Source organism: Vicugna pacos, chromosome 16, assembly GCF_048564905.1.
Source record: "Vicugna pacos chromosome 16, VicPac4, whole genome shotgun sequence".
Classification (NCBI taxonomy): Eukaryota; Metazoa; Chordata; class Mammalia; order Artiodactyla; family Camelidae; genus Vicugna; species Vicugna pacos.
Window position 1 is genome coordinate 61,222,658 of NC_133002.1, and position 25,041 is coordinate 61,247,698.

Here is a 25,041-nt window from a genome sequence, read left to right on the forward strand (position 1 = left end):
ACGCCCACAGCCCTCGGCACCGCCCACAGCCTCCGCCCGCCCCGCCCTCGGGCCCGCCCACGGCCCTCCGCCCGCCCCGCCCTCGGGCCCGCCCACGGCCCTCGGCCCCGCCCACAGCCTCCGCCCGCCCCGCCCTCGGCCCCGCCCACAGCCCTCGGCACCGCCCACAGCCCGCCGCCCGCCACGCCCTCGGCCACGCCCACGGCCCTCGGCCCCGCCCACAGCCTCCGCCCGCCCCGCCCTCGGGCCCGCCCATGGCCCTCGGCCCCGCCCACAGCCTCCGCCCCCCCGCCCTCGGGCCCGCCCACGGCCCTCCGCCCGCCCCGCCCTCGGGCCCGCCCACGGCCCTCGGCACCGCCCACAGCCTCCGCCCACCCCGCCCTCGGGCCCGCCCACGGCCCTCGGCACCGCCCACAGCCCGCCGCCCGCCACGCCCTCGGCCACGCCCACAGCCCGCCGCCCGCCCCGCCCCACGCAGGCCTCGGAGCGGGAGGCGGCGGAGATGCAGGAGAAGCTGAGTCAGCTCGGCGAGGAGAAGGCGGCCTTGCTCAACAGCCTGGTGGAGGCCGAGTGAGTGCGGGGCGCGCATCCCCCCGGCGGAATCCGCCTGAAGCCGCGGGCGGGATCGGGGTGGGTCTGGCCTCCTGCCCTCCGGGCCACCCTCCCCGCAGTCGGTGACCCCTGGAAATGGCGTGGCTCCCTTTGAATCCAGCTTTTACAAGAACTGTATGATCTTTCTGGTGCCTGGTTATGAGCATTTAAAACCGTAGCTCTGTGTGCAGAGTAGGAGCGAGAATCACACGTAACCCAAACCTCTTCCTTCACCATTTTCCCCGCGCATTTCTTCCTTGTTTTTTCCCCAGCGTAAATGGGATTGTTCTTTTGTCCCCCGTTGAACAAGCCTTGCCTTCTCCGTGGCTGTCCTTCCCGTCGGTGCACGTGGGTCTGCATCTCCAGCTGGATGGGCTCCTAATCGGTGCTCTCCACGGGGCTGAGATGCAAAGGCCCGTCCCCTCCCTGGGGTTTGACAGAGTCTACACGTGACACCCGGCCCTGGTGCTCTTCCAGGGCATCTCAGCCCCTCCCAGCGGCTGTAACGGAGCAGCAGGCACTTACTGCTCCCAGTTCTGGCGGCCGGACGTCGAGGTCAGGGCGCCTGCCTGGTCCACTGAGGGCTCTCGTCTGAGCGGCAGATTCCTGGCTGTGTTCTCACAGGGTGCTCAGTGCGGTCCCTTTTATGAGGGCGCTAATCCCGCTCACGGGGCCTCCACCCTCATGACCTCATCACCTCCCCAGGTCCCGGCCTCCTGACCCAGCCACATGGGAGTCAGAACTCCAACAGGTCGGACAAGGGCATTCAGACCACAGCAGGGGGCGTGTATCTTTGCTGACATTTTAATAGCTTTCAGGGTCTTGGTCTATTGGGATTTTTTCCCTTTTTTTTATGTCAACTCCTATCATTTATATTTGCTTTTCTCAGCTTCTCCAAAAGTTACATATCTGCTTCTCTCTCGCTGGGTGAGGGTTTTGGGCCCTGGGGTTGAGTTGACCCTCTGGTCCCAGAATGAGGGACATTTGATTCCATTTAAGCCCATGCCTTCCTGCCTGCAAATTAATGGTGCCACCTGCCAGGTGAGGGCACCCCTCGTGGAGGGACAGGGGAGGGTCTCCGTCAACCCACCACAGACACGGCCCCTCGAGCGGAGAACCAGTCCCAGGCACAGCACACAGCGCCCGCGGGAGCATCAGAAAGAAAGCCCATCCTCCTCCAGCTCCCACACTGCCTCTCCTGCCCTCAAAGGCACCAGATCATGCTTTGGGAGAAAAAAATCCAACTGGCAAAAGAGATGCGTGCCTCAGTGGATTCTGAGACGGGCCAGATGGAGATCCGGGCCATGAAGGCTGAAGTCCAAAGGATGAAGGTGGGTGAGGGGAGGGCGGCGTGGGGGGCTGGAGGCTTGGGGCCCCAGGGAGGAAGCCCCTCCCGCACGGCAGCCTGCAGCCCAGGCACCAGGACATGCGCTGTTGCCCTGGCTGGCCTCCCGCGTCAGGGTCTGTCCGGCTCTTGTTCTTGCTGCCCCGAAGCAACCGGAGCACGCACAGCTGTCTGCTGAGCACTCGCCAGGTGCCGCTTCACCCTCGCTCCGTGTAACCAGTGCCCTCTGATATTTTTAAATGCTGGCTGTGACTCCCCCAGCCCTACGACTGAATTGTGAGGTGTACCCCACCACTGGACCAAAAAGCCTCACCAGTGACAGGAGTCAAAGAACACACCACCTTGCCCCTCCGAGCTGTGTTTTTCTCTCCGCTGTCGTTTTAGCTGGACTTCACCGCCTTAAAAAAAAAAAAAAGGCCAGTAATTAAATCACAGGCTGTCACTGAGCCAAAGATTCTGGGCTTCAAGGATATGACATCACTTTTAAATGCCATGGTTAGTAATAACCCCACTGGCTGTGGCATCCATAGAAAATCAAATGCTTACGCTGCTGATAAGTTTGAAAAACACTCCATTAAACTGATTTTTCAAACCACAGAAGCCACGTGTGTTGCCACAGCAGGTCAGACCCTGCACCACAGAGCTTACACACACATGCACACGCACACGCACACACGGACAGGGCTGCCTCCTCCCTCCCTCCTGCTGTGGTTTGGTTTGGTTTTGTTTTCCTTGAAAAATAGTACATATAACTTAGCAACTTGTATTTAGAAAAATAATATGGACATTAACTCATTCTGTAAGCGTTGCGGAATACACTGTGGATGTAACATAATTCACTGAAACGTTCTCGGGTTAATGAAGATTCAGATTGTTTCCAGTGTGGTGGTGTTCTGTCACCACAAACAATGTTACAGTGACATCCTTGTGGAAGGCAGTTGACCATATTTGTTTTCTTGGGTCTGTCTCTGGGCTCTGTGCTGTGTTCCTCTGGTCCAAAAGCCTGTTCCGTCCCAGTTCCATAAAAATTTGAGAATCAGCTTGTCAGTCTCTCTGAAAACCCCTGCTTGGCTCACGACTGGCATGGAGTCTGCGGATCCCTCTAGAAGGAACCTTAGCTGTGTTGCCCTTTCCAGTCCGTGCGCAGGCATCTGTCTCTTCACTGGGTCTTGCTTGGCTTCCCTCCTCAGTGTTTTCAGTTTTCAGCATCCGGCTCTTGCACGTGTTTTGGTAGATTTATCCCTCACAGAAGCCTCCCTCGTGCCCCTCAAAGCCCATCTCCCCCAACAACCCGACCCCCAGCCCCAGGCCCCACAGACCCTTCACGCCACCATCTCACAAAACACGGTGCATTTTCCCAGCGAGGAGATTAACTTGGTGCAGTGCGGTTAACCAAACTACAGACTCTAACCCGAGTTCACCATTTTTTTTGGCTGATGTCCTTTTTCTGCTCCAGGACCCCTCCCTGGGCTGCGCTTAGTTCTCATGTCTCCCCACCTCTGATGTCTCTCAGTGTCCCCTGTTTGCCGGGTGTTCTTTATATGGCTCTTAAATCATTCTGATCAGGTGACAAAGTCCCCAGACTCCTTTGTCCCCTGGGGCAAAGGTGGGTTCCCTGTGGGTGCCGTCAGATGTTGGCCGGGGGTGGCACTGGCCCCTCTCCTGTCTACCATGGTCCTGACTGCCCACCGGCCCCTCTGCCCCATGCCCCAGGTCAAGCACGGGCAGCTCCTGAAGCAGCAGGAGAAGATGATCCGGGACATGGAGCTGGCTGTCGCCCGCAGAGAGACCATCTCCACCCGGGCCGAGGGGCAGTGCAAGTTGGACAAGAAGCTGCTCACCCGGACGGACTTCCACCACAAGCAGACCGAGCTGCGGCGGAAGATCAGGGACATTCGCAAGGTAGGGGAGCCGAGCCTTGGGGAAGGGACTGCGCCCTGGGCCACCTGCCCACAGATGGTCAGCGTGTGTCACCAGCCCCACCACCAGGTGTGCCGGGCATCACTGGCCAGGGCCATCTTTCGGATGCACCTGCCCCAACCTGGGCTGCGATTTCAGTCTCTCCTCCCCACCCTACCTGCCTCACCACCTTTCTTTCTGCCCCTCATTCCCAGAGCTATAGTCACAGCTGCTATGTTGGGGACTGAAAGGTGACAGTGGGGGGTTAGGGGGATGGAAGGAGCTCAGCTTTGGAATCAGACAAGCTGCTTTCTTCTGTGCTGGGGACAAAGCCTGAGCCGCATGCACCACGTGCCGGCTCTGGGTCAAGATGAGGGGCCAGGAACGCCCCTAACGGCCTGCTGGCAGGGCCTTGCTCTGGGAGCTTGCCGTGGGTTTAACAGGAGGTCTGCACGGGGTGGGTGGGCTGCAGCTCAGGGCTGGAGGCTGTCCTGTTCCGGCCCCTTTCTGCCGACAGAGATGGCATCAGGGAAGGGCGTGAGCCCCATGTCACTGCCCCTAGTGGGTGCTGAGGACAGGCCGATGAGAACGGGGAGGGCACCCTCTTAAGCCCGTGTCCCCGTCCCCCAGGCCACGTCAACCAAGCACGTGACATGGGCCCTGCCCTGGGAGGGGACCAGCCATATGGCTGCAGTGCTGTCCCCCTTAGCGATCACCAGGCTGGGCTCTGGGCTCAGACCTCCTTCAGCCCCACTGACCGCTATGTGGCCTCTGGGGTGTGTGGAACCTTCCACGCCCACATCTCCTCATCTGCCAGTGGAAGTGGGAGCAGTAACCCCCTCCCAGAGTGGTGAGGGTCACGTGAAACAGAACCCACCTCAGGGGTTCCAGCCCGAGGCTCAGGCGCGTCGCCCGAGCTCCCTGTGCCTCGGCTTACTGACCCGCGACACGGACCCTCACCTCGCAGGGTCCCGCAGAGGGCTGAGTGGAGAGTGTTGGGTGGCCCCTATAGGGGGAGCCCTGTATGAGGAAAGGGTAGCCGAAAAAGACGGACTTGACCCAACTGCTTGTTTGGACGTTACCGGGGGTGTGGCCGTTGGAGGTGCAGGGCAGCGGCCTTTTCTGGTCCTGGTTTGTGCATTTCTCTGCCACGTTGGCCACTCCTGGCATCCGTCTCTCTCCACTCCTACTGGCTCCCCCGGGGGCCTCCTTGGCCCAGCTTGGCTGAGGGCTCCTCTCTGTCCCACCCCTACGAGGGTCCCCTAGGGCTCCCCACCCCATGACACTCTCCTGCACCCCCTCTTTGGGAACCCTCTCATATTGTGTGCACAGAGGGCTGCGGGCCCTTCCAGTCCAACGCTTCCCTGTCTGCTGAAGAGCAAGGGGGCAGGGTCCCAGGAGGCTCCTGTCTACCCCCCAGGCCACCGAGGAATGCAGCCAAACCATCCTGGAACTGGAGGAAACTCAGAAAAGCGTGAGCGACTCCCTCCTGGAGAAACAGGAGCAGCTGTTGAGGATGCAGTCCGAGGGGGACGAGCTCGAAGCCGACCTGGAGAGGCTGGCGGCCCTCAAGCAGCAGGTAAGCTAGTCCCCAGGGCCACTGGAGCCTCAGGCACTAAGACCGGGCGGATCCCAGCACTGCCTGCTGCTTCTGTCCACCCCACGTGGCTCCACCGGCCAGCACTGTCCTGGGCACCAGGGCTGCAGAGCAGAACAGAACAGAAAAGGCGACAATCCCTGCCCTCCTAGAGGCGACCTTCTGAGGGTGGGAGGACAGATGATACACAAAGTTAATCAGAAAAAAGAGACCCTGTATCCGGTGGTGATAGATACTCTGGAGAAAAATGAAGCAGAGAATGGACATCAGGTGCTGGGGACAGCACTTGTAAGTAGGGTGGTCTGGGACGGCCACACGGAGGAAATGACCTCTGAGTCAAGACTTTGGGGGTGAGGGAGCAAGCCGCCCCAGGCTGAGGGGTAGTGGGGTACAGCAGGGGCTAGAGCCTGCCCAAGGGCCGGCCAGGGGCCAGCAGGGAGCGCTCCCAGGCCTGCAGGGCTTTGGGGGGCACCAGCATGACCGTGGGTTTCTCCCTCAGGGAGGGGGTTCAGGAGGGGAGTATCTTGGGCTTAGCGGAATCACTCGGCTCTGATGCTGAGTGCAGAATGGAAGGGCCAGGGGTGGACACGGGAGCCTGTTTGAGGCCATCCTGGTACTTCAGGAAGATGGGGGCGCACAGACCAGGACAGCCTCGAGCTAGTGAGAAGCCATCAGATTCCGCGTATAATTTCAAATTTGCCCCAGTGGAATTTCCTGCTAGATTGGTTTGAGCAGAAAAGAGGAGGCAAGCAGGGCTGCCCGATCAGCCGAGATGGGGGGATATTTAAAGGCGGGTGCTGGGCCTGGCACCTGGCGGTTAGACAGTGCGTGAGGGCCCAGGCTCCACCCTGGACGTGGTTTGTAGACTCAGCACCGTCGGCCTGAGTTCCCGCACCAGCACAGTCGCCCGCTGGCTCGTGCTCAAGTCTGAGTTCCTGCGGGGCCAGTGGGTGTCCTCTTTTTAATGTGCATGACCTGACATGGGGTCTCTCTTCTCACCCAAGAACCTTTCCACGCTCGTGGCCCTGCAGACACGCGTTAAGCACCTGGAGGCCGTGAAGGATGGGCGGTACGTGTTCCTGCTCCGCAACAAGCCAATGCTGCTGGCTGAGCTCAAGCGTCTGGACCACCGGCTGGCCAGCATCAACACCATCCTCCACCACGTGAAGGACGAGTACCCCCAGTTCCAGGAGGCCCTGCTCAAAGTCAGCCGTTCCATCAGCAACAGGCTGGAGTCACCTTGGACCTAGAGAGCCGCCTGAAGCCCACCTCCCAGCCCCCAAGGCCAGCCCCCGAGGAAGAGATCGGTTTTGTATCTTATCAGGGACCTCGAATCTTTCTGTATCACCAGAAGCCACCTCTACCCTCCAAGAACGACACGGCTTAAGAGAAATAGACAGCCAGCACTATAGGAATTGTATCTTTAGCCACCCAGCAGTGTAAACCAAGTCAGCTCCCAACATTTCCAGTTACATTTAGGTGCGGCTTTCATTTGCAAAAGCAGTGCCTGTGAAGGCAAACCCATGTTCCAACGGCTTACTCGTCCGAGTAAAACTGGAAACCCAGGTCTCTGCTCTGGCACCCACTCCCAGCTCCGGTTAAATCCAGATTCACAGCTCACAGGAGTAAGTCCAAAGGGACATGACCCCCGGGCTGTGTCGGTGGAGACCTGACATCTGAGATAAGAGTGTCCAGCCGCATGAACATGAGCCCCCTCCTGGCCTGTCCCCTTGTCCCACAGCCCTTGTCCACCCGAGGGCTCCTTCGCCCACTGATTCCTGAGTACCTGCTACCTTGTGGCTTCTCTGCAGCTGAAAGGGAAAATGTTCTACAAAATAATTTCACATTTTTCAGCAGGAAAATAAATTTTTTTTCTGAATATGAAAGACGCGTATTTATTGTAAAACATTTCAGAACTACAGAAACCACAAAGGAGCGGGGAAGCCCCCGATCCCAGCCCAGGGATTTTTTTTTTAAGCCACACAGACATTTACTCCGTCCCTGCCTGGGGGTTGGGGGAGGGGGTCCGGGAACTGGGGGGCTGTCGGGCTTGACGCGGCGCGCGGCGCTCTCTGCGCGCGGTCCCGCCTGACGGTCACAGGCTCCGGCTTTTGCAGTTCGCTTTGGAAAGCTTCCTCATCATAGCACACGCCCTCAGTGTGCGGAAAGCCCCTTGTCACCGACCGTTTTCACAACAGTCGGTCTTACGGGTTATGACAATGTCTTCCTTTTCGGAATAAGTGTACGTTGCTTCCAGATGGTCGCTACTTTCGCCGTCTGGGTGCTGAACACCTGCGCCCGCCCTCCTGGCGAGATTGGCAGTCTGGCTTTGGGGCCTGCCTGAGGGGCTCCATGAAGCCGAGGGTGGCGGGACGAGGACGGAGGAGGGCGCGCCCCTCCCGGACCCCAAAAGGCCCGGCGTCTCCCCGGAGCGCTTCCCCAGCACGTTGCCGCCGCGCCGAGGCCCCTGAGCGCGAGGACGCCCCGACGCGCCCCGCCACCAGAGGGCGCGCCTCACCAAGGGCGCCTGCGCGGCAGCCTATCACGTGACCCGCCGCCGCCGCCGCGCCAGCCCGCGAGGGATCCCGGGGGAGCCGCCGCGGGCCCAGCGCGCGTGCGCGGAGGTGAGCTGCGGCCGGGGCCGGGCGCGCGCTCGCGCGGAGGTGAGCGGGCCCGGCTGCGGGTGGTCCCAGCGCGCGCCGGGGGCTCGGGAGGTCTGCTGCAGCCCCGTAGACCGGAGGCTTGGCGGGTCGGGGCAGTCGTGCCGCCCAGCGGGGAGGGGTCGATCTGTCTGTTGATTGGTCGTCAGAGGTTTCCTTTTGTGGGAGCTGAGCGCTTCGTTCCGGGGGCCGCGCGCGGCGGTGGGCAGCGGTAACGACGGGGGCCCCGGAAGCTCCACGGTTCCCTCGAGCTGGGCGAGGGAGGCTGCGCTTGCCCCCGTTCACAGGGAGGAGGCTGAGGCACAGGAGGTTACGAACCCTTTACTCCCCTCTCCCAGCGTGGAGCTGGGCTTTGCACGCGGCGTGTCTGCACCAACCCCCCCCCCCGGCCTGGGGAGCGGCGGGTCCGAGCCATTTCCCTGAAAGCGCAGGGACAGGCTCTCCGGGTCAGCAGCGCCTCTTCCCTACTGACCTTCAGTTCTTCCCCATTTTCTAAGTTGTCGAGCGCTCTGAGGGCGGCTCTCTCCACTGTCCGTAAAATGGGAGCGGGGTGGGGGGTTGCGATGCTGCCCTGGCTGCCCCCCTGGCCGTGCCCCTGGCCACCTCTGCGGCTTCTGAAGTCTGGGTGGGAAGGGCCATGGGAATTGCCCAAGGGCTCCGGAGCAAGGACCCCTGGACTACACTGAGTTCCCCAGTGTCTGAACCATCATGATCACAAAGTCAGATGTAGCCAAGCATGATCAGATGGAGCCGGGACACTGTACGGTATCTAATTGAGCTAATCACCGGCGGTCAGTGATGTCATCAGTCGTGCCTACATGATGACCCTAAACTGGCTGGGGTTTGGAGGGCTTCCAAGCTGGTGAGCACATTTGTGCTCGGAGGGCAGCCGGCCCGGAGAGGGCGTGGGAGCTCTGCATACCCTCTCCGTACCGCGCCGTCTGGATTTCCTAGGTTGTGTCCTTCATAATAAACAGATAATAGTAAAGCGCTTTCTTGCGTTCTGTGAGTGGTTCAAGCCAGTTGTTGAACTTGAGGAGGTGAGGGGTGTTGTGTGAATCCTGGAATTTATAGCCTCTTAGTCAGAAGTGCCAGCGACAACCTGGGGCTTGTGATTAGTGTCTGAAGTGAGGGGGGTCTTGGGGGCCTGAGCCCCGCCACCTGTGAGGTCTGCGCTAACTTAACGCTGGGAGTTGGTGTCAGAACTGAATTGCTGGGCACCTGGCTGGTGTCTGGAGAACGGGGGAATTGACTGCTGTGGAAAATCCCCACACTTTTGGTGTTAAGAGTGTCATGAATAAAAACAATTCACTCTTGCACCTAACATACCAGGGACCCACACTAGCCAGGCCGTGTCTGTGAGAGACTTAGACTGTCTCGGTGACCTGGGCCCACTTCCCGCTGGCATGTGACTTTTTCCCAATACTTGCATGTTTCTGGTGGCTGAAAGAATTCACAGACCTCCTGCCACAGACAGAGGCTTGGCTGCTGTGCCCAGAAGTCCATCACTGCATCTCCTGCGAAGCCAGGCTGCCTCCCAGCCATAATACTAGGGCCGGCTGCTTCTGGGAGACTGAGACCCCTCTAACTGCCAGCTTTTGGCTCAAGGACCCCCCACCCTGTGGCCTTGCCCAGACTTCCTTAACCTGCACAGCCGTCTGCAGTGCTTGGACCCACCGCCCTCCTGGGGAGGGAGGTCAGACTTGCATGGGTGTGATGGCTCTCCCAGCCCTCCCCAGCAACCTCCCCATTTTCTCTCAGACATAAAAAGGACTCCTCTAGTAAAATCCTCACATGTTTAGTCCTATGTGGATGTCTGCTGCTCCTTGGAGGAGCTGGACCAACAGTGTTCCCTATAAAGTATTTAGAACGTGCAGGTGAGCACAGCACAGGTGGTAACAGTCCTGGCATGGGAGTCACCAGGTGAGGCTCCGGTGCGGCTGCTGCGACAGAGACCCCGAACCAGACCCCCGTGACAGGTGTCTCCCCCACTTGACCGCGGGGGCCAGTCCTGGGGCCATCCGCGAGTAGGCCCCCGGGCTGCAGTGGCTGAGACCCATCACAGGCTGTGTCTGCATCCCAGTCAGCCGGAGAGGCACGGAGCGGGCTGCGCTTCCGCCCCGTTGGCCAGGACGTAGTCACCTGGGCCACAGCCTCCACACAGGGGCGGGACTTACTCTACTGTCGGAGCTTGTTCGTTCCGCTTGTCAGCCTGTCCCGTGGGTCTTTGTGCGTTATTAAGTCATTTTTACAGACGTTCTAAATGTGTTTCGTTTGGGACATATCTGAAGATTTCAAATCCACTGCCACTACCCTGTTTGGGACTTTTCTCTTTTTCCTTTTTCTTCCCTCCCCCACGTCGGCCCTGCTTCCTCAGCGGACCTCACCTCTGCCCTGGGGGCTGTCCATGGGCCACAGGTTCCTGTCTGGAAGCTGCTTTGAGAGGCCCCCGAGGCCCCAGCCACCCCTCCTGCCATCCCATTGAGCCTGGTTCCTGTCTGCAGGCCTCCAGGACCCGCTGCCCACAGCACCCAGACATGAGGTGGCCGCCCTGCTCCCACACCCTGCAGGGGGTCTGCGCCCTTGCCTCCTTGGTCCTCCTGGGGCACATCCTGCTGTACAACTTCGCAGTGGCCCCCCGAGAGCTGTGCAGCTTCTCCCGAGCACCCGAGGAGATGTACCAAGCTCGCCAGCTGGGAGCCAGTGGCCTAGGGCCCCGGCCCGCCCCAGGGCACCAAGGCAGCCCCAGGGCAGCGCCCACACAGTGCAACCTGCCCCCCGCTGGCCGCTTCGACTGTGCCCCAGACAAGGCCATCACCCGGGAGCAGTGCGAGGCCCGGGGCTGCTGCTACGTGCCCGCGAGGCAGCGGCCTCCCGGGGCCCAGATGGGGCAGCCCTGGTGCTTCTTCCCTTCCGGCTACCCCAGTTACAAGCTGGAGAACCTGACCACCACGGAGACGGGCTACACAGCCACCCTGACGCGCACCACCCCGACCTTCTTCCCCAAGGACATCATGACCTTACGGCTGGATGTGCTGATGGAGACCGAGAGCCGGCTCCACCTCACGGTGGGCGGGGCGGTGGGGGGGGCCAGAGAGCGTGTTGGTAGTGGGTGAAGACGGGCTCTACCGGGTGTTTGCTCATGCACAGATGTGTGTGGTGCCCTCCCCTGGGGTCCAGGTGTGAGCAGACACACACTCAGGGGACAGGGGTCACTAAGACAGTGACTAGAAGGTTCCAGAACTTGCTCTGGAGGGCAGGGCTCAGGATGTGGGGGTAGGAGGTTAGGTCTCCCCCAGGAAGTGACATCCCAACCGAGACCAGCAAGGGAAGAGACACTGGACAGTGCCTGGAGCAGGTGCTCAGTAAAAACTCGTCAGCTGAGTGACTGTGAGAGCCTGCAGCACGCGGCGCAGTGCGGCTCCATTAGCTTAACAAAGTCATTGATGACAGCCCGGGATTCCTGAGTGATGACTGTGTACCAGACGAGGGTTGGGTGCTCTAGGTATGTTTTGACACTCTCCCTGTGACAAGGTGTGCCGGGCAGAAGAGCATTGCCAGGGTCAGCAAATACCAATACGGATTTGAACTCCGGATAACTAAGGAATTGGGGGTGGCGTTAGTGTGAGTATGTCCCACACAGTATCTGAGACATACTTACACTGAAAAAATACTTACACAGATCTCCTGGGCTTTCTGTATCTTACCTGGCAGCCCACAGGGGGTGCGCTTCTGGCTCTGTAGATAAGGACGCAGGCTCAGGGATGTTGACCAGTCCATCCACGCACACACGCTGCATGCAGCCATGCTGGGACCTGAGCTGACCCCTCGCTCCTCTGGAGGGTGAAGGACAGAGTGGGCAGGTGTGCAGGGATGGCCGGCCACCAAGGGCCTCGTGACAACACTGCTCTCATCTTCCAGATCAAAGATCCCACCAACAGGCGCTACGAAGTGCCCTTGGAGACCCCGCGTGTCCACAGCCGGGCACCGTCCACGCTCTACAGTGTGGCGTTCTCGGAGGAGCCCTTTGGGGTGGTCGTGCGGCGGAAGCTGGATGGACGGGTGCTGTGAGTGCCCTGGTCTCTGTGCCCTCCACCTGGTGGGAGGGTCAGGGAGCTGGAGAATGGCATCTCTGATCCCATGGTGGTCCACCTCCCCCTCTGGCCACTCTAGTGTTCCTGACCCCTGGGTCGTGGTGCTCACTGCTCCCTCCAACTGGAGTCCTCAGGGGCCCCTGCAACCATCTAGCCCAGGGTTCCCCTTGGGGTGATTTTCCCCTGGGGGACATTGGACAACAGCTGGAGACGTTTAGGATGTCAGTACCGGGGGTGAGGGCACAGGGATGCCACTCAACACCCCACAGTGCGCAGGACAGCCCAGAACACGGAGCTGTCAGCAGAACGTCAGCAGAGCTGGGCTGAGGACCCCTGGCTCAGCCTAGAGTGCTCCCCAACCCCGCTTTATCCTCATTTATCACCTACCACGTATCACACATCCAGCACACCAGGCACCATGGCTATTCACCCTTCTAACCCCCACGACGCCTCGGATGTAGGTGCTGTTTCATCCCCACTTTACAGACGGGAGAACAGAGACAGAGAGAGGCCAGGCCCTTGCTGGCAGTGACAGAGCCAGAGCCAGCGTCCATGCTATTGGCCACTCTGCTCCATGTCCCTGTAGGGTTTGTCCCCCTGTGGGATCTTACCCTTGCTTGGATCAGGGCTGCCATCTGCTGTTCCCTCCTGAGCCGCCAGCTCCTAGAGCAGTTCTGACCTGCAGCAGGGCCTGGCGGATACTCGTGGAGAGAACAGGGCCGTGCTTGGTCTCGCCCTCGCCTCCCCCTCCGCCCGCCCCCCAGGTACTGGATGCAGGAAGCATCTCTTAGACTCCAGTGCCGAGGCTGTGAGTCCGAGTGTTGGGTGTGTCCGGGCCCAGAAGCGGCCCAGTTCCCCCAGCCGCAGGGCCAGTGGTTCTTCTGCGGCTGCCTGGCCTTGACGCTGGACTGTGCAAGGCCATTTCCCAGGACGCACCCCGTGCACTTCACCCACAAGGTCCTGCCTAAATGTGTGCTGACCGACAAGGCCCTGCTTTGCACTGAGCTCAGCCACACACTTGGAAGGAGGGAACTTGTACGGGCCCTGATCTTCAGAGATCTGGCCTTCTGAAGTGCATTTCTTGCTTTTGTCACCGTCCACTTCTTGGCTGGGCTTGATGGACCTGCTCCTGGGGCTGAGCCAGCAGGGAGCAGCAGCTCGAGCCCACGGCAGGGCAGTGCCAGGGCAGAAATGGGCTGTGCAGGCGCAGCGGGGCGGCCTGGGAAGCTGACCTTCAGGCAGAGTTCTGAGAGAAGTTTCTAAGCATTTATCAGGTCTTGGTCTTGAAAACACACCCGGCACGCAGGTGAGCAGAGTCCTGCCCAGTGTGGGCGGGTGGAGCTGGAGCCCGTCCCGTGAAGTTAGCCGTGACGCGTCTTCCAGGCGGAGGGGGAGCTTCGAGGCTCCCCAGCAGCCCCTGGCTGGGCAGCTCCACGGAGTCAGGAGCAGTCTGGCCCTCTCGGGAGGTGCTCGGGGCCACGACTCCCAGGACTAGGAGGGTTTCAGGCAGCCCCTACCCAGTGTCTGCGCACGGTCAGGGCTCCTGGGGCCATTGGCCTCTCGTCTCTTCCCGGCAGGCTGAACACCACCGTGGCTCCCCTGTTCTTTGCTGACCAGTTTCTGCAGCTGTCCACCTCCCTGCCATCCCAGCACATCACAGGCCTTGCCGAACACCTCGGGCCCCTGATGCTCAGTACCAACTGGACCAAGGTCACCCTCTGGAATCGGGACATCGCCCCCGTGGTAAAGGGGCAGCTAGGGTGGGACCTGGGATCAGAGGGGCCGCATGGGCCGGGAACTAAAGCCAGATGTCCGCTGTGTCCCAGCCTGATGTGAACCTGTACGGGTCCCACCCTTTCTACCTTGTGCTGGAGGACGACGGGTCAGCTCACGGGGTCTTCCTGCTGAACAGCAATGCCATGGGTAAGCCAGCTGGCACTGGGGCCCCCCATGTCCCCCAGCCAGTTCTGCTTCTGAGCCCCCTGCCAGGGTTTCCCTGGCGTGACTGCACCCCCTCCTTCATAGAGGGAGGTGGGGCTCTCTACCTGCCTGACAGGCTGAAGGTAGAGGAGGAGGCAGGGGGGGGTCTGGGCTCGTTCGCTCTTCTGAGAAATGACCAGTGGGTTGTGGCCTCTGCCAGCTCTGTCCTTCAGTGCCCCTGAAGTGGGCTCTGGGACTTCTTCCCAGGGCCAGGCCAAGGCCAGAAAGAGGGTTCTTGGGCCTAGCTGCTCAGCCTCCTCCTGTCCTGCTCCAAGTCCCTCAGCAAGCTGGGCTCAGAGTGACTTCCCCAGCGCCCCCAAGCTCCCTGTGGGAGGACCCCACCTGTCCAGTGGTGCTTTGGCCCATTGATGCAGCTCCGAAGGCCGTGGGGGTGGGGGAGGGGGCGGGGGGGGGCAAGTATTTGTCTCTGAGTCTCGGGGCTGCTTCCCCCAGACGTGGTCCTACAGCCAAGCCCGGCCCTCAGCTGGAGGTCGACAGGCGGGATTCTGGACTTGTACGTCTTCCTGGGCCCGGAGCCCAAGAACGCAGTGCAGCAGTACCTGGACATCGTGGGTAGGCCTGCTTCCTGGCCCGGCTCCGTCCTCCCGGGCCCCTGCTGTCCACTCACAGTCCCCTTGGCTCCCAGGCCACCCGTTCATGCCGCCGTACTGGGGCCTGGGCTTCCACCTGTGTCGCTGGGGCTACTCCTCCACCGCCGTCACCCGCCAGGTTGTGGAGAACATGACCAGGGCCCATTTCCCCCTGGTGAGTGCCGGGGAGGGGCCTGGGGCAGCGGCCGGCCAGGTGCAGCGAGCCTGGGCCCCGACCGCTCCTGTGCTGTGGCTGCAGGACGTCCAGTGGAACGACGTGGACTACATGGACGCCAGGAGGGACTTCACTTTCAACAAGGACGGCTTCGGGGACTTCCCGGCCATGGTGCAGGAGCTCCACCAGGGCGGCCGGCGGTACATGCTGATCGTCGTGAGTGCCCTGTCCCTCCCACCCCGTGCCACGTGGAGCATCTTCTTTGGGAGGAAGAGGGTCCCAGTGTCTGGTAGCTCCAACTCTGGGTGGCATCGTCTCATCCCAGCCGCGGCCACTGAGGACGTTTATGAGGGTCTCCGATGTTGAGGGAACATCAGATTCACAGATTTGGCCCCTGCCGTCTGGGGACGTCCCTGGAATCCTCTGTCCATTGTTCAGGACCCCTCCAGCCACAGGTTACTTGCAGAGCTTAGAGCAAGCTGTGGGGGTGGGGGCGTTGCTCAGCTGATACCTGTCAGCATGGAAGGCCCGTGGAGCTTTGTGCCGGGGCCGCTGGCCCTGCCCCCCCCAGTCAGCTCTGTCTTGTGGGAAGGAGGGCAGGGCCTGGGCAGCTCAGCTCAAAGGCTCGTTCCCCGGGCCAGTCCCTGCAGCCAGAAGGGGTGCGAGCGATTCCGGGGCTGGTGTGGCCGGGCCAGCCTGCAGCCAGAGAAGGAGAAGGTGGGGAGTGGGGGCTAAGATGACCAAACGGTCACCACCGTGGATACCCTCTCAGGACAGGAAGTGCGTTTGGAGTTCGGCTGATGGTCATTTCCATCCTCACAGCCCCTCTGAGGACAGCAGCATGCAGGGGGCACTCAGAGCAGGGAGGTCAGATGGAACCTTTTCCTTTTTTGTTCTAAGTGAAGTATATGCTCACCATAGAATGTTTGTGAAACCCTAGACCCTTAACGCGGAGGTAAGGCTTGCACCCGGGTGTGCCCCCGTCGGCCACAGGCGCCCCTGCTGCCTCCAGTCTCTAGGGGAGAGGTCACGTGCACGTCCACACCCGGCAGGCCGGCTCGTGCATGGCCGCCTGGCCTCTTTAACATTTGTAGAGAGCGTTTCCGCGTTTTCCTGGCGATGGTGCCAAAGCTTCAGGCGTTGTCTTCCCGTTCTGACTGGTCCCTCTCACCCCAGGATCCTGCCATCAGCAGCTCCAGCCCCGCCGGGACCTACCGCCCCTACGACGAGGGCCTGCGGCGGGGGGTCTTCATCACCAACGAGACCGGGCAGCCTCTGATTGGGAAGGTACGGCAGGGCCTGGAGGCAAGGGTGAGAGGGCAGAGGTCTCTGGCCAGTGGGGCTGAGAAGGGGTCACACTGGGGGTGACAAGGACCAGAAACGCCACTTCGAAGCCTTCTGCCAGGGACCCTTGTTCGCGGGCAGCTTGGGCACGAGCTCTGCAGACCCTCAGGGGCCTGGGGGCCTCCACATTGTCCCGACAGCTCCCGGGCAGAGGCCAGGCCTTGCGCTCCAGGCTGGGCCCAAGCCAGGAGGAGGGGGTTCCGGGGCCTCGGGCCCCCGCCTGAAAGTGGCCTCTGATGAGGTTTTCCCTGCAGTGTGTCCCCCCGCTCCTCCCCTCCGCCGTCCGCCATCGCTGGGGAGGTAGTGAGGCTGCGGCCCTGCCCGTGGCCGGAATGCCCCGGGCCTCCATCTCCCCTCTGGCCTCTCGTCCAGGTGTGGCCCGGACTCACCGCCTTCCCCGACTTCACCAACCCCGAGGCCCTAGGCTGGTGGCAGGACATGGTGGGCGAGTTCCACGCCCAGGTGCCCTTCGATGGCATGTGGATTGTGAGTGTGGCCCTGCCCCTGGGTGTCCTGTGGTCTCGGGGACCAGCCCCACCCTCTGTGCCAGGCCAGGCGCCCACCCCCAGGGGCTCTCTCACAGGACATGAACGAGCCATCCAACTTCGTGAAGGGCTCTGTGGACGGCTGCCCCAACAGTGACCTGGAGAACCCGCCCTACGTGCCAGGTGAGCTGCCCCCACCTGCCCACCCACTAGCACCAGTCGGCTGAGAGTTTAATGGCTCAAATAAGGGATTTCCCTTCTCTGGTTTGGGAGGCTCAAAGCTGTGGTTTCTGAGAAGCCAGTGGACAGCAGCCACCCCGGGAAAGGCGAGGGGAACCCCAGGAGTAAGGTTCAGGTGGGGAGACCCCAGCCACACAACACTGACCGGGCACGTGCAGCAGAGGCGAGACCCTTTGCGGGGGAAGAGGGGCCGGGGGGATTTCAGACTTTGGCAGCTGCACAGGGCAAGACTTGAAGTGGTTGAGGAGCAGGCGGATGTGCGGTCTGGGGTCTGCAGGGGCCAGCCTGCAGAGTCACCTTGTCCTGTCCTTGGAAAAGTGAAGACTTCAGGGACGTACCTCAAATCCTAGAGGGGCTCCCAGAATGTGAGGGGCACCAGCCTTCCAGGTAGAGACTCCAAGGAAACCGCCCCCTCTCCTCCAGGGGTGGTCGGCGGGACCCTCCGGGCAGCCACCATCTGCGCCTCCAGCCAGCAGTTCCTCTCCACGCACTACAACCTGCACAACCTGTATGGCCTGACTGAGGCCTTCGCCTCCCACAGGTGAGGGGCTCCAGGCCAGGTGCTGCGAGGGGCTGGGTACGGGAAGAAGAGGAGGCCCCAGGTCCCCTGCCACTCCAGCTCCCTCCCCCAGCTCCACGCCTAGTGCCTCAGGAAGGGTGTGGTGCCTGGACAGCAAGGTCAGGGCTGACCAGCACCTCTGGCTCCCGTGGCACTCGAGGGACGCTTGTCCTTCCCATGACACATGCGTCTCTGAGTGTCATCAAGTGGCAGAGCTGACTGCCCAGCAGTCACTGGCGGCAGCCTCAGCCAGCTAGCTCCGTGCCCCCAGCTCGTCTACCCTGCTGCTTCCCCGTGCTCTCGGTGACCCCACTCACACATCCCTGTCCCCCTGCTCCACCCAGAGCCCTGGTGAAGGCTCGGGGGAGGCGGCCCTTCGTGATCTCTCGCTCAACCTTTGCTGGCCACGGCCGATACGCTGGCCACTGGACAGGGGACGTGTGGAGCAGCTGGGAGCAGCTCTCCTACTCCGTGTCAGGTGAGCGCACCGGTCAAGAGGGGTGTGAGGGGGACTGTGGGCCACTCTCTGTGGAGGTTTGCCCAGAGCTGAGTCCTCAGACACTGCTGCAATGGCGTGGGGTCCACCGCCAAACCCTGTGGGGCATGAGGCCCACCCCGGGCCCTGTGCACCCATGCAGGGGGGCTCACTTGTGCAGGGGCTCACCTGTGGTGCCTCTCTTCCAAAGCTTCCCATCTCCGTTTCATGCTGGCTACTGTCTGCCAGCAGAATGTCCCTTCTGGTGACCACATCCTGGGCTGTGTGAAACTGCATCCGAGCTCTGTCAGGGTACCCCCACCCCTCATCTCAGTGCCCGGCTCCACCCTGCGAAGAGGAATTTGATTTCTGTTCTGAGAGCTCTGATGCTGCAGACACGTGTTAGGCCCAGAGAGGGCTCGGGAGCCCTGGGGAAGGGGTTAGAAGTGACCCCCTGAGCCACAGCCAAAAAGAGCCTCCGCCAAAGCCCCAGCCTGGATGTGCTTTCATAGACTTTTGCTTCTGTGTGCGAGCGTCTGCAGAGCCTCAGGCTGCCGGGAGTCTGCTGAGCTGAGCTCTCTGGGGAAGGTGGGGCCTGGTGGGAGGGCTGTTGGGAGGGATCCTTGCCTCCAGCCAGCTCAGCAGACACTGTCGGGCTCCTTGGCTCTGGACTGGTCCGGCTGTGGCAGCCTGAGACCCGTCTGACTCTGCCTCCCAGCCATCCTGCTCTTCAATCTGCTGGGGGTGCCCCTGGTGGGGGCGGACGTCTGCGGCTTCCTGGGCAACACCTCGGAGGAGCTGTGCGTGCGCTGGACCCAGCTGGGGGCCTTCTACCCCTTCATGCGGAACCACAACGACCTCAGCAGCCTGGTAGGGCGCGGGCCGTGCTCTGCGGAACGCCCGCTTTCTGTGCCAGCCAGCCTGACACGGGCTCAAAAGTGCCCGGTCTCCAGGGTGGGGGGACCTCAGGGTCCTGGACCCCAGATCCTAGGTGTTTCCTCCGCTCCCTCCACCCCCCGCTGCAGCCGCAGGAGCCGTACAGGTTCAGCGAGACGGCGCAGCAAGCCATGAGGAAGGCCTTGGGCCTGCGCTACGCGCTCCTGCCCCACCTTTACACGCTGTTCCACGGGGCCCACGTCAGGGGTGAGACCGTGGCTCGGCCCCTCTTCCTGGAGTGAGTGTCTGGGTCGGGAGCGATAACCTTGGGCCCACTGACCCCAGGGTGGCCGTCCTGCCACAGGGGGTGTACCAGGCACCAAGAGAGGGAGGAGGTTGAAGCAAAACCTGGGCCCTCTCCCTGGGGTGCCCACTGCACCCCCAGTCCCCACCCCTTAGATTCCAGCCCGACTTGGGGCACTCCATAAAGAAAACCTAGGCTGAAGCACACTGAGTACAGACCAGGCCTACCAGACGGTAAAGCAACTTGTAGACTCCCATGATTGAGTCCATTTGGGGCTTAAGAGAACAAGACCACAGAAGAATCCAGTAGACGCCCCCAATAGGACTTCGTATACCTAAGAGGTACCGTACCAGCCATCAAGTGGCACCTCAGATCGTTGGCTTAAGGATTCTCCAGTAGTAAGGTCATTAGTTAGCTGTTTGCAAAAATCAATTTATTTTCCCCTCGCATGGCACAAACATAAATTCCAGATGGACTGAGTAATTAAATGTCAAAAATTGAGCTGGAGAGAATGCCACAGGAAAACAGAAGTGAATGCTTCTCTATGCTCTGGCAGGAGAGGGCTTTCTAAGCATCAAAAGCAAAAAGCAAAGGGAAGGAGGTGTAACTTAGGGGGAAAAAAGTGACACTTCTCCGAACATAAACAGAAAAGTATTAAAACCGCTCTGAATGTAGGTTGCCAAGGGGAATGAAAGGGAGAAAACATTGCCAATGAAGTCGTACTCACGGTCCCTAAATGCCCAGAACCTCAGACCAGGGGTAAAACCAGTATTAAGAGCCAAGCAGACACGTGGGCAAGGACATAGCTTGCAAACGGCAGGTGTGAGTGCATTGTGCCAGAACGCCGGGCCGGGGTGGGGGGGGGTCGCTCTTGGCTTCTGCCTTGACTTCAGTCGGCCAGAACCAGCTCTGCCACATGTAACCCCAGGTCCCCTGGTTCCTTTCCGAGTTCCCTTGGACCTTTTGAGCCCACTGACCTCAGAGGTGATTAGCCTCCCCCTTGCCTTGGTCCCTCCTGTTTGAAGGTTCCCCAAAGACCCCCACACCTGGACCGTGGACCACCAGCTCCTATGGGGGGAGGCTCTGCTCATCACCCCGGTGCTCGAGGCTGGGAAGGTTGAGGTCACTGGCTACTTCCCCCGAGGCACGTGGTATGACCTGCAGATGGTGAGTCTTGGGCCCCTGAAACCAAGGAGGACTGGGGAGCCTGAGGGAGCCCTCCTTCTGGCTCTGTTGGTGTGGGCCAGATGGTGAAAAACGCGCACGTTTGTCGAGTCCTGCCTGGTTACACGTGGGCCTCCCCTGGGTGCTCCACCAGCATCATTCCTGCAGTCCTTGCAGGAACCCATTTCTCAGATGAGGAAACTGAGGCTAAGCTGACTTGCTGCTTAGCTGAGCCTGGACTCTAGTTCTCATGCCCTCAAACTCCTGCCCCTCCCTGTGTCCTCTGACCTGCCCCACTGGAGCCCTGGTGCTGTGTCTCATGCTGTATCTCAGGCCTCTCACACTGTCCCCACTGCGTGGCCAGGTCTCCACCCTTGGCTCTCGACAACAGCGCAGGGTCTTGGCACTGCCCAGGACCCTTTGTGACATGACAAACCCTCCAGGTGCCAGTTCAGGCCTTTGGCAGCCATCCACCTCCGCCCGCTGCACCCCTAACATCCATCATCCACAGTGAGGGGCAGTGGGTGATGCTACCCGCCCCACTGGACACCATCAACCTCCACGTCCGGGCCGGTCACATCATCCCCATGCAGGTACCTGGGCCGGGCCCCCAAGCCCATCTGTCCAGCACTGGAGCTGCTAGGACCCCCATGTGCCTCTGTTCAACTGGGGGTCCACCCTCAGGCCCCCAAGCAGAGATGATAGTTCTGAGGGTTGAGGAGGAACCAGGCCAGATATATCTGCTGGGGTGGGCAGAGGGGAGGCCGGCTTCACTGGCCATTCTCAGAAAACAGTCCGTCAGCAAGCCTCTGCGGGCCTCTTACGTCCTCTGAGGGATCCACCTGGGCCAGGGTGGTCACCACAGGCATCCAGGCTGCTCGGCTGCAGGCTGTCCTGCAGATCCTGGTTTCTTGCAGCATGACGCTGTCACAGCCCAGTGCTTCTCACACCTGGGTCTGGGGGCCTCCACCAGGCTGGGGACAGTGACATGGGCCACCTCCTCCAGGGCCCAGGCCTCATAACCACAGAGTCCCGCAAACAGCCCATGGCCCTGGCCGTGGCACTGACCCCGAGCGGGGAGGCCCGAGGGGAGCTGTTCTGGGACGACGGGGAGAGCCTGGGGGTGCTGGAGCGCGGGGCCTACACGCAGGTCATCTTTCTGGCTGGAAACGTGAGTCCTGGGGCCTGCCTAGGCTGGGGGCCATCTTGGGGTGACCATCCAGATTTGGTGAGGGGCGCTGGCCTGGGGTCCCGGGGTGGCCCCCTGTCCCTGGGTCAGCCCAACTGGCGGGGAGAGGGGCTCATGGACTGAGCGCTTCGGCCGAGCCCCTTGCACTGTGCCAGTGGCCCAGGCTTTGTCTGCGTGGGCATGCTGCTGAGCTGCCCTCCCTGTCTGCTGTCCAGCAGCGCTGGCCCCGCGGGGCTCCCTGTCCCGCCGGTGGGGCTCCCTGCCCTAGGCCGTCTGCTCACAGACCGTGTTCTGTCTCTGTCTCTGCTCCGTCCAGAACACTGTCGTGAACCAGTTGGTGCGTGTGAGCAGTGAGGGGGCCAGCCTGCAGCTGAGGAAGGTGATCGTCCTTGGGGTGGCCATGGCCCCCCAGCAGGTCCTCTGCAACGGCGTTCCTGTCTCTGACTTCACCTACAGCCCTGACACTGAGGCAAGAGGGCCCACATCTGGGGCCAGAGGGCCTATCCCCAGGGGGTCTGTCCCCAGAGGATGCGTGAGGGGGCAGGAGGTACCCGTTGAGCTGGCATCACAGGACTCTGTCCAGAAGTGGGAGGACACTCAGGCCTCACAGGGGGCGGAAAGGAACTGGCTTCTCGGGGGAGGAACAGGAAGGTCGGCTTCCTCGTACTCTGCCCGTATCTTTCCTCTGCCCGTGTCCAGTGTCCGCCACTGGGTGAAGGGCAGCTCAGCTAACTTCCAAAGCAAACTGAGGCAGCCACTGCCCAGGGCACTGCGGGGAAACACACTGAGCAGCTTACAGGGCCAGGAAGGCCCCATGTCCACCACCCACCTATGTCCAGACTCCTGTCTGCCTCACCTCTGTTGCCAAGTGTTTAGTGACCAAGTTTTCTTCTGTTTCTCTTCCCCAGACCCTGGACATCCCTGTCTCGCTGACGATGGGAAAGCAGTTTCTCATCAGTTGGTCTTAACTCAGGGCCCAGTGGTGTGTGGTCCCTTAGACTTCCCAGCAGCTCAGCACTGCGCGCCCTCGGTCAGCCGTGTGAGGGCCTAGTGTCACATGGCGCTGACTTCCCTGAACACCCGAACCTGCTTGTGAGTCTGCTTCCCCGGCTCTGGGCCAGAGGCTCGTCTGAGTTGTTTGCATAGATCCCAGTCGGCAGAGGGCCCTGAAGGTGCTGTTTGGAATGCTGCACTGGAAGGTTTGCCTCTCCGGGCGGGGCCTGTCACTGTGACGTGTGCACCGCCAGCCACCGCTGCCTGCCTGTGGCGCAGAGGTGGTGCTTGGGATGGGTGGTACCTTCACCCCAGGGTCCCAACCACGGGCGGCTCTGCTGCTGCCCTGACCTGATGGAAGCAGACCTGGGGCCGCTGCCCCACACAGGTGGGGCTGTCCACCAGTCTGAGGAGGGGCCTGGGGACTCGGCAGAACTCACAGGGTTTGGGACACCCTTCATCTAAAGTGCAATTGTTTTTAATAAAAGGGGCATCTGCAATGCTTCTGCTGGTCCTTCTGGGATTCGGGGTAGGGAGGCTGTGTCTCCAGACTGACACAGCAACAGCCCCTCCATCCTCGATGGGCCCTGGACTTGCCCGGGTGGGCGAGTGCTGTGCTGTGTGCTCTCAAAGCAGCATCATTGTGTACCCACATCACCGCACACCCCCATGTCACCCGGCTCTAAGGTGACTCGAGGACACAGCTGGGCCTGGTGCCACAGGCACGGTGGGAGATGGGCCCCCCACCCCAAGGACCGTGTGGATAAAGCTACCTCCCACCCCCTTCCCCAGGCAACCACTTGGTCAGCACAGTTAATGTTTTCTGGAATTTTGTATAAATGGAGTCACACAGCATACCTGTCTTGTCTAACATTGAGATTCATCCATGTTGTGTGTGCTTTTTCACCGCCCAACAGCTTTCCACCGCGTGGAGAATTTTAACAGACGTTAAGACTGCAGTTTCTGGCTACTGTGAATAAAGATGTGGTGAGCAGTCTCTGAATGGACATGCTTTTATTTCTCTTGAGCAAATACCAGGGGTGGTAAGGAAGGGGCGGGTGGTGGTTAATGTTTTAAGAAGCTGCTGAGCTGTCTTCCGAAGTGGCTGGCCCACTCTGCGCCCACCAGCCCCGCGTCACTCCGTGTGGTCGCTGCACCTTCAGCCGACCCAGGGGCGGCGGATCTCGCGGCTCTGACGCGGCCCTAGTGAGGGGTGTGTCGGGGTTCTTGTCATGGACTCACGTCGCCCAGAATCTCTGGTGTCTGCTCAGGTGTTTTGGCAACTTTTTACTTGCATTTATTCATCTCATCACTGGTTATAAAATACGCTGTGGTAACTTGTTATGGTAGCAATGGAACAACAGTCCCAGCAGCTTGAAACGAGATTTGTTCTCGCGGTTCTGACCTGCTCTCACTGGGCTGAAGTCAGAAGGCAGCTGGGCAGCTTCCTCTCTGGTGGCTCTGGGGCAGAACCCGGTCCCGGGCTTAGGCCGGCTGTGGCAGGCAGCGTCTGGGTGTGGAGGGGTGGGGTCCGCCTGTCCCTGTGGCTGGCTGTATCCTCTGCCTAGTGTCCCCCCAACCCCCACACTCATGCCCTTTTTGCTTCTGAGTATAATCTTAGAGAAGTGTTGATTCCTCACCTGATCTGTAACAGATACGGGTCACTCAGCACACAACTTACCACTTTAACAGGCACAGTACTTTCTCGTACATTCACAGAATGTGTGACTGTTAACCACTGTCTAGTTCCAGAACATCTTCATGGCCCCCAGAGAAACCCTCTGCCCACTAGCAGTCACTCCCCACTTCCACCTCTCAGCCCCCAGAAAGCCATGCATCTGCCTGTCTCTAGGGATTTACCCATTTGGGACATTTCACAGAAACGGAAGCACACAACATGTGATCTTTTGTGACTGGCTTCTTTCACGTCGTGTATTTTCAAGGTTCATGCACTCTAGCGTGAGCCAGCACTGCCTCCCTTTTTACTGCCAAATAATCATCACGGGCACTCACATCTTTCACTTGTGCAGTCTACACTCCAGACTACTGCCCATGGCAGAGTTACTCCCTCAGAGGGAAGTAACATTCAGTTGCTCCTACTGCCCAAGGGCCAGGCTGCTTGAGGCCCCCACCACACTCCCACTCTTGCCAGCGGTCAAGGTTAATGGTTATTCCACCTCTGGTGATCACACACCACTCCTGAACCACCACTGAGGACACACACCTCTGTGGACATCTGCACTTCTCTGTTACCCTACTCGACAGCTCCCGAGTTAGGTCAAGTGCTCAGGGGTCTCACCTCTTGGCTCATTCCCTGCTGGCCCGTCCCCGAGTCACCGATGGTACCCTGTGTGCGAAACCTCCCCGGCCCTGACCGGTGGGCTCATTAACCCAGAAGCCAGACTGGAAAATCCTTCCTCCCTAGGGCTTACTGCACAGGGCTATCTTGCCCCTCTGCACCCAGACACACAGACCCAAGGC

The 25,041-nt window shown here is 60.6% G+C and overlaps 2 protein-coding genes across 5 annotated transcripts in view; both read left to right on the forward strand.

Moving 5' to 3' along the window:
• The window catches only part of CCDC40 (coiled-coil domain 40 molecular ruler complex subunit), a 36,981-nt gene extending 29,984 nt beyond the window's left edge, over positions 1-6,997 (forward strand). For 2 of the 3 annotated variants that reach the window (XM_072939763.1, XM_072939764.1), the window contains exons 16-20: positions 479-570; positions 1,802-1,922; positions 3,650-3,838; positions 5,256-5,414; positions 6,437-6,997. In XM_072939763.1, the coding sequence (XP_072795864.1) occupies positions 479-570; positions 1,802-1,922; positions 3,650-3,838; positions 5,256-5,414; positions 6,437-6,682 (807 nt within the window). In that variant the 3' untranslated portion in view covers positions 6,683-6,997. Of the gene's footprint in view, positions 1-478; positions 571-1,590; positions 1,923-3,649; positions 3,839-5,255; positions 5,415-6,436 lie in introns of those variants that run through there. The other variant, XM_072939765.1, reaches the window with a different exon arrangement.
• A 974-nt stretch (positions 6,998-7,971) lies between these two features.
• On the forward strand, positions 7,972-23,557 carry GAA (alpha glucosidase). 2 transcript variants are annotated; one of them, XM_072939766.1, is made up of 20 exons: positions 7,972-8,095; positions 10,470-11,160; positions 12,014-12,159; positions 13,764-13,929; positions 14,013-14,109; positions 14,620-14,739; positions 14,813-14,931; positions 15,016-15,147; positions 16,108-16,218; positions 16,648-16,761; positions 16,859-16,943; positions 17,424-17,541; positions 17,904-18,037; positions 18,753-18,904; positions 19,060-19,208; positions 20,240-20,381; positions 20,822-20,971; positions 21,385-21,549; positions 21,884-22,036; positions 22,476-23,557. In XM_072939766.1, exons 2-20 carry the CDS (start codon positions 10,630-10,632, stop codon positions 22,533-22,535), a joined length of 2,844 nt encoding a protein of 947 aa, XP_072795867.1. In that variant the 5' UTR covers positions 7,972-8,095; positions 10,470-10,629; the 3' UTR covers positions 22,536-23,557. The 2 variants fall into 2 exon arrangements, with proteins under 2 accessions (XP_072795867.1, XP_072795868.1); XM_072939767.1 differs by having other exon boundaries at positions 8,012-8,056.
• Positions 23,558-25,041: the final 1,484 nt, after the last annotated feature.

Excerpts from the sequence above, each read along its gene's own strand:
- GAA (XM_072939766.1), top strand. The coding sequence starts at position 10,630 with ATGAGGTGGCCGCCCTGCTCCCACACCCTGCAGGGGGTCTGCGCCCTT. Across the intron at positions 15,148-16,107 it reads GGCGGTACATGCTGATCGTC|GATCCTGCCATCAGCAGCTC; the intron begins GTGAGTGCCCTG and ends CTCTCACCCCAG. Across the intron at positions 21,550-21,883 it reads TCATCTTTCTGGCTGGAAAC|AACACTGTCGTGAACCAGTT; the intron begins GTGAGTCCTGGG and ends TGCTCCGTCCAG.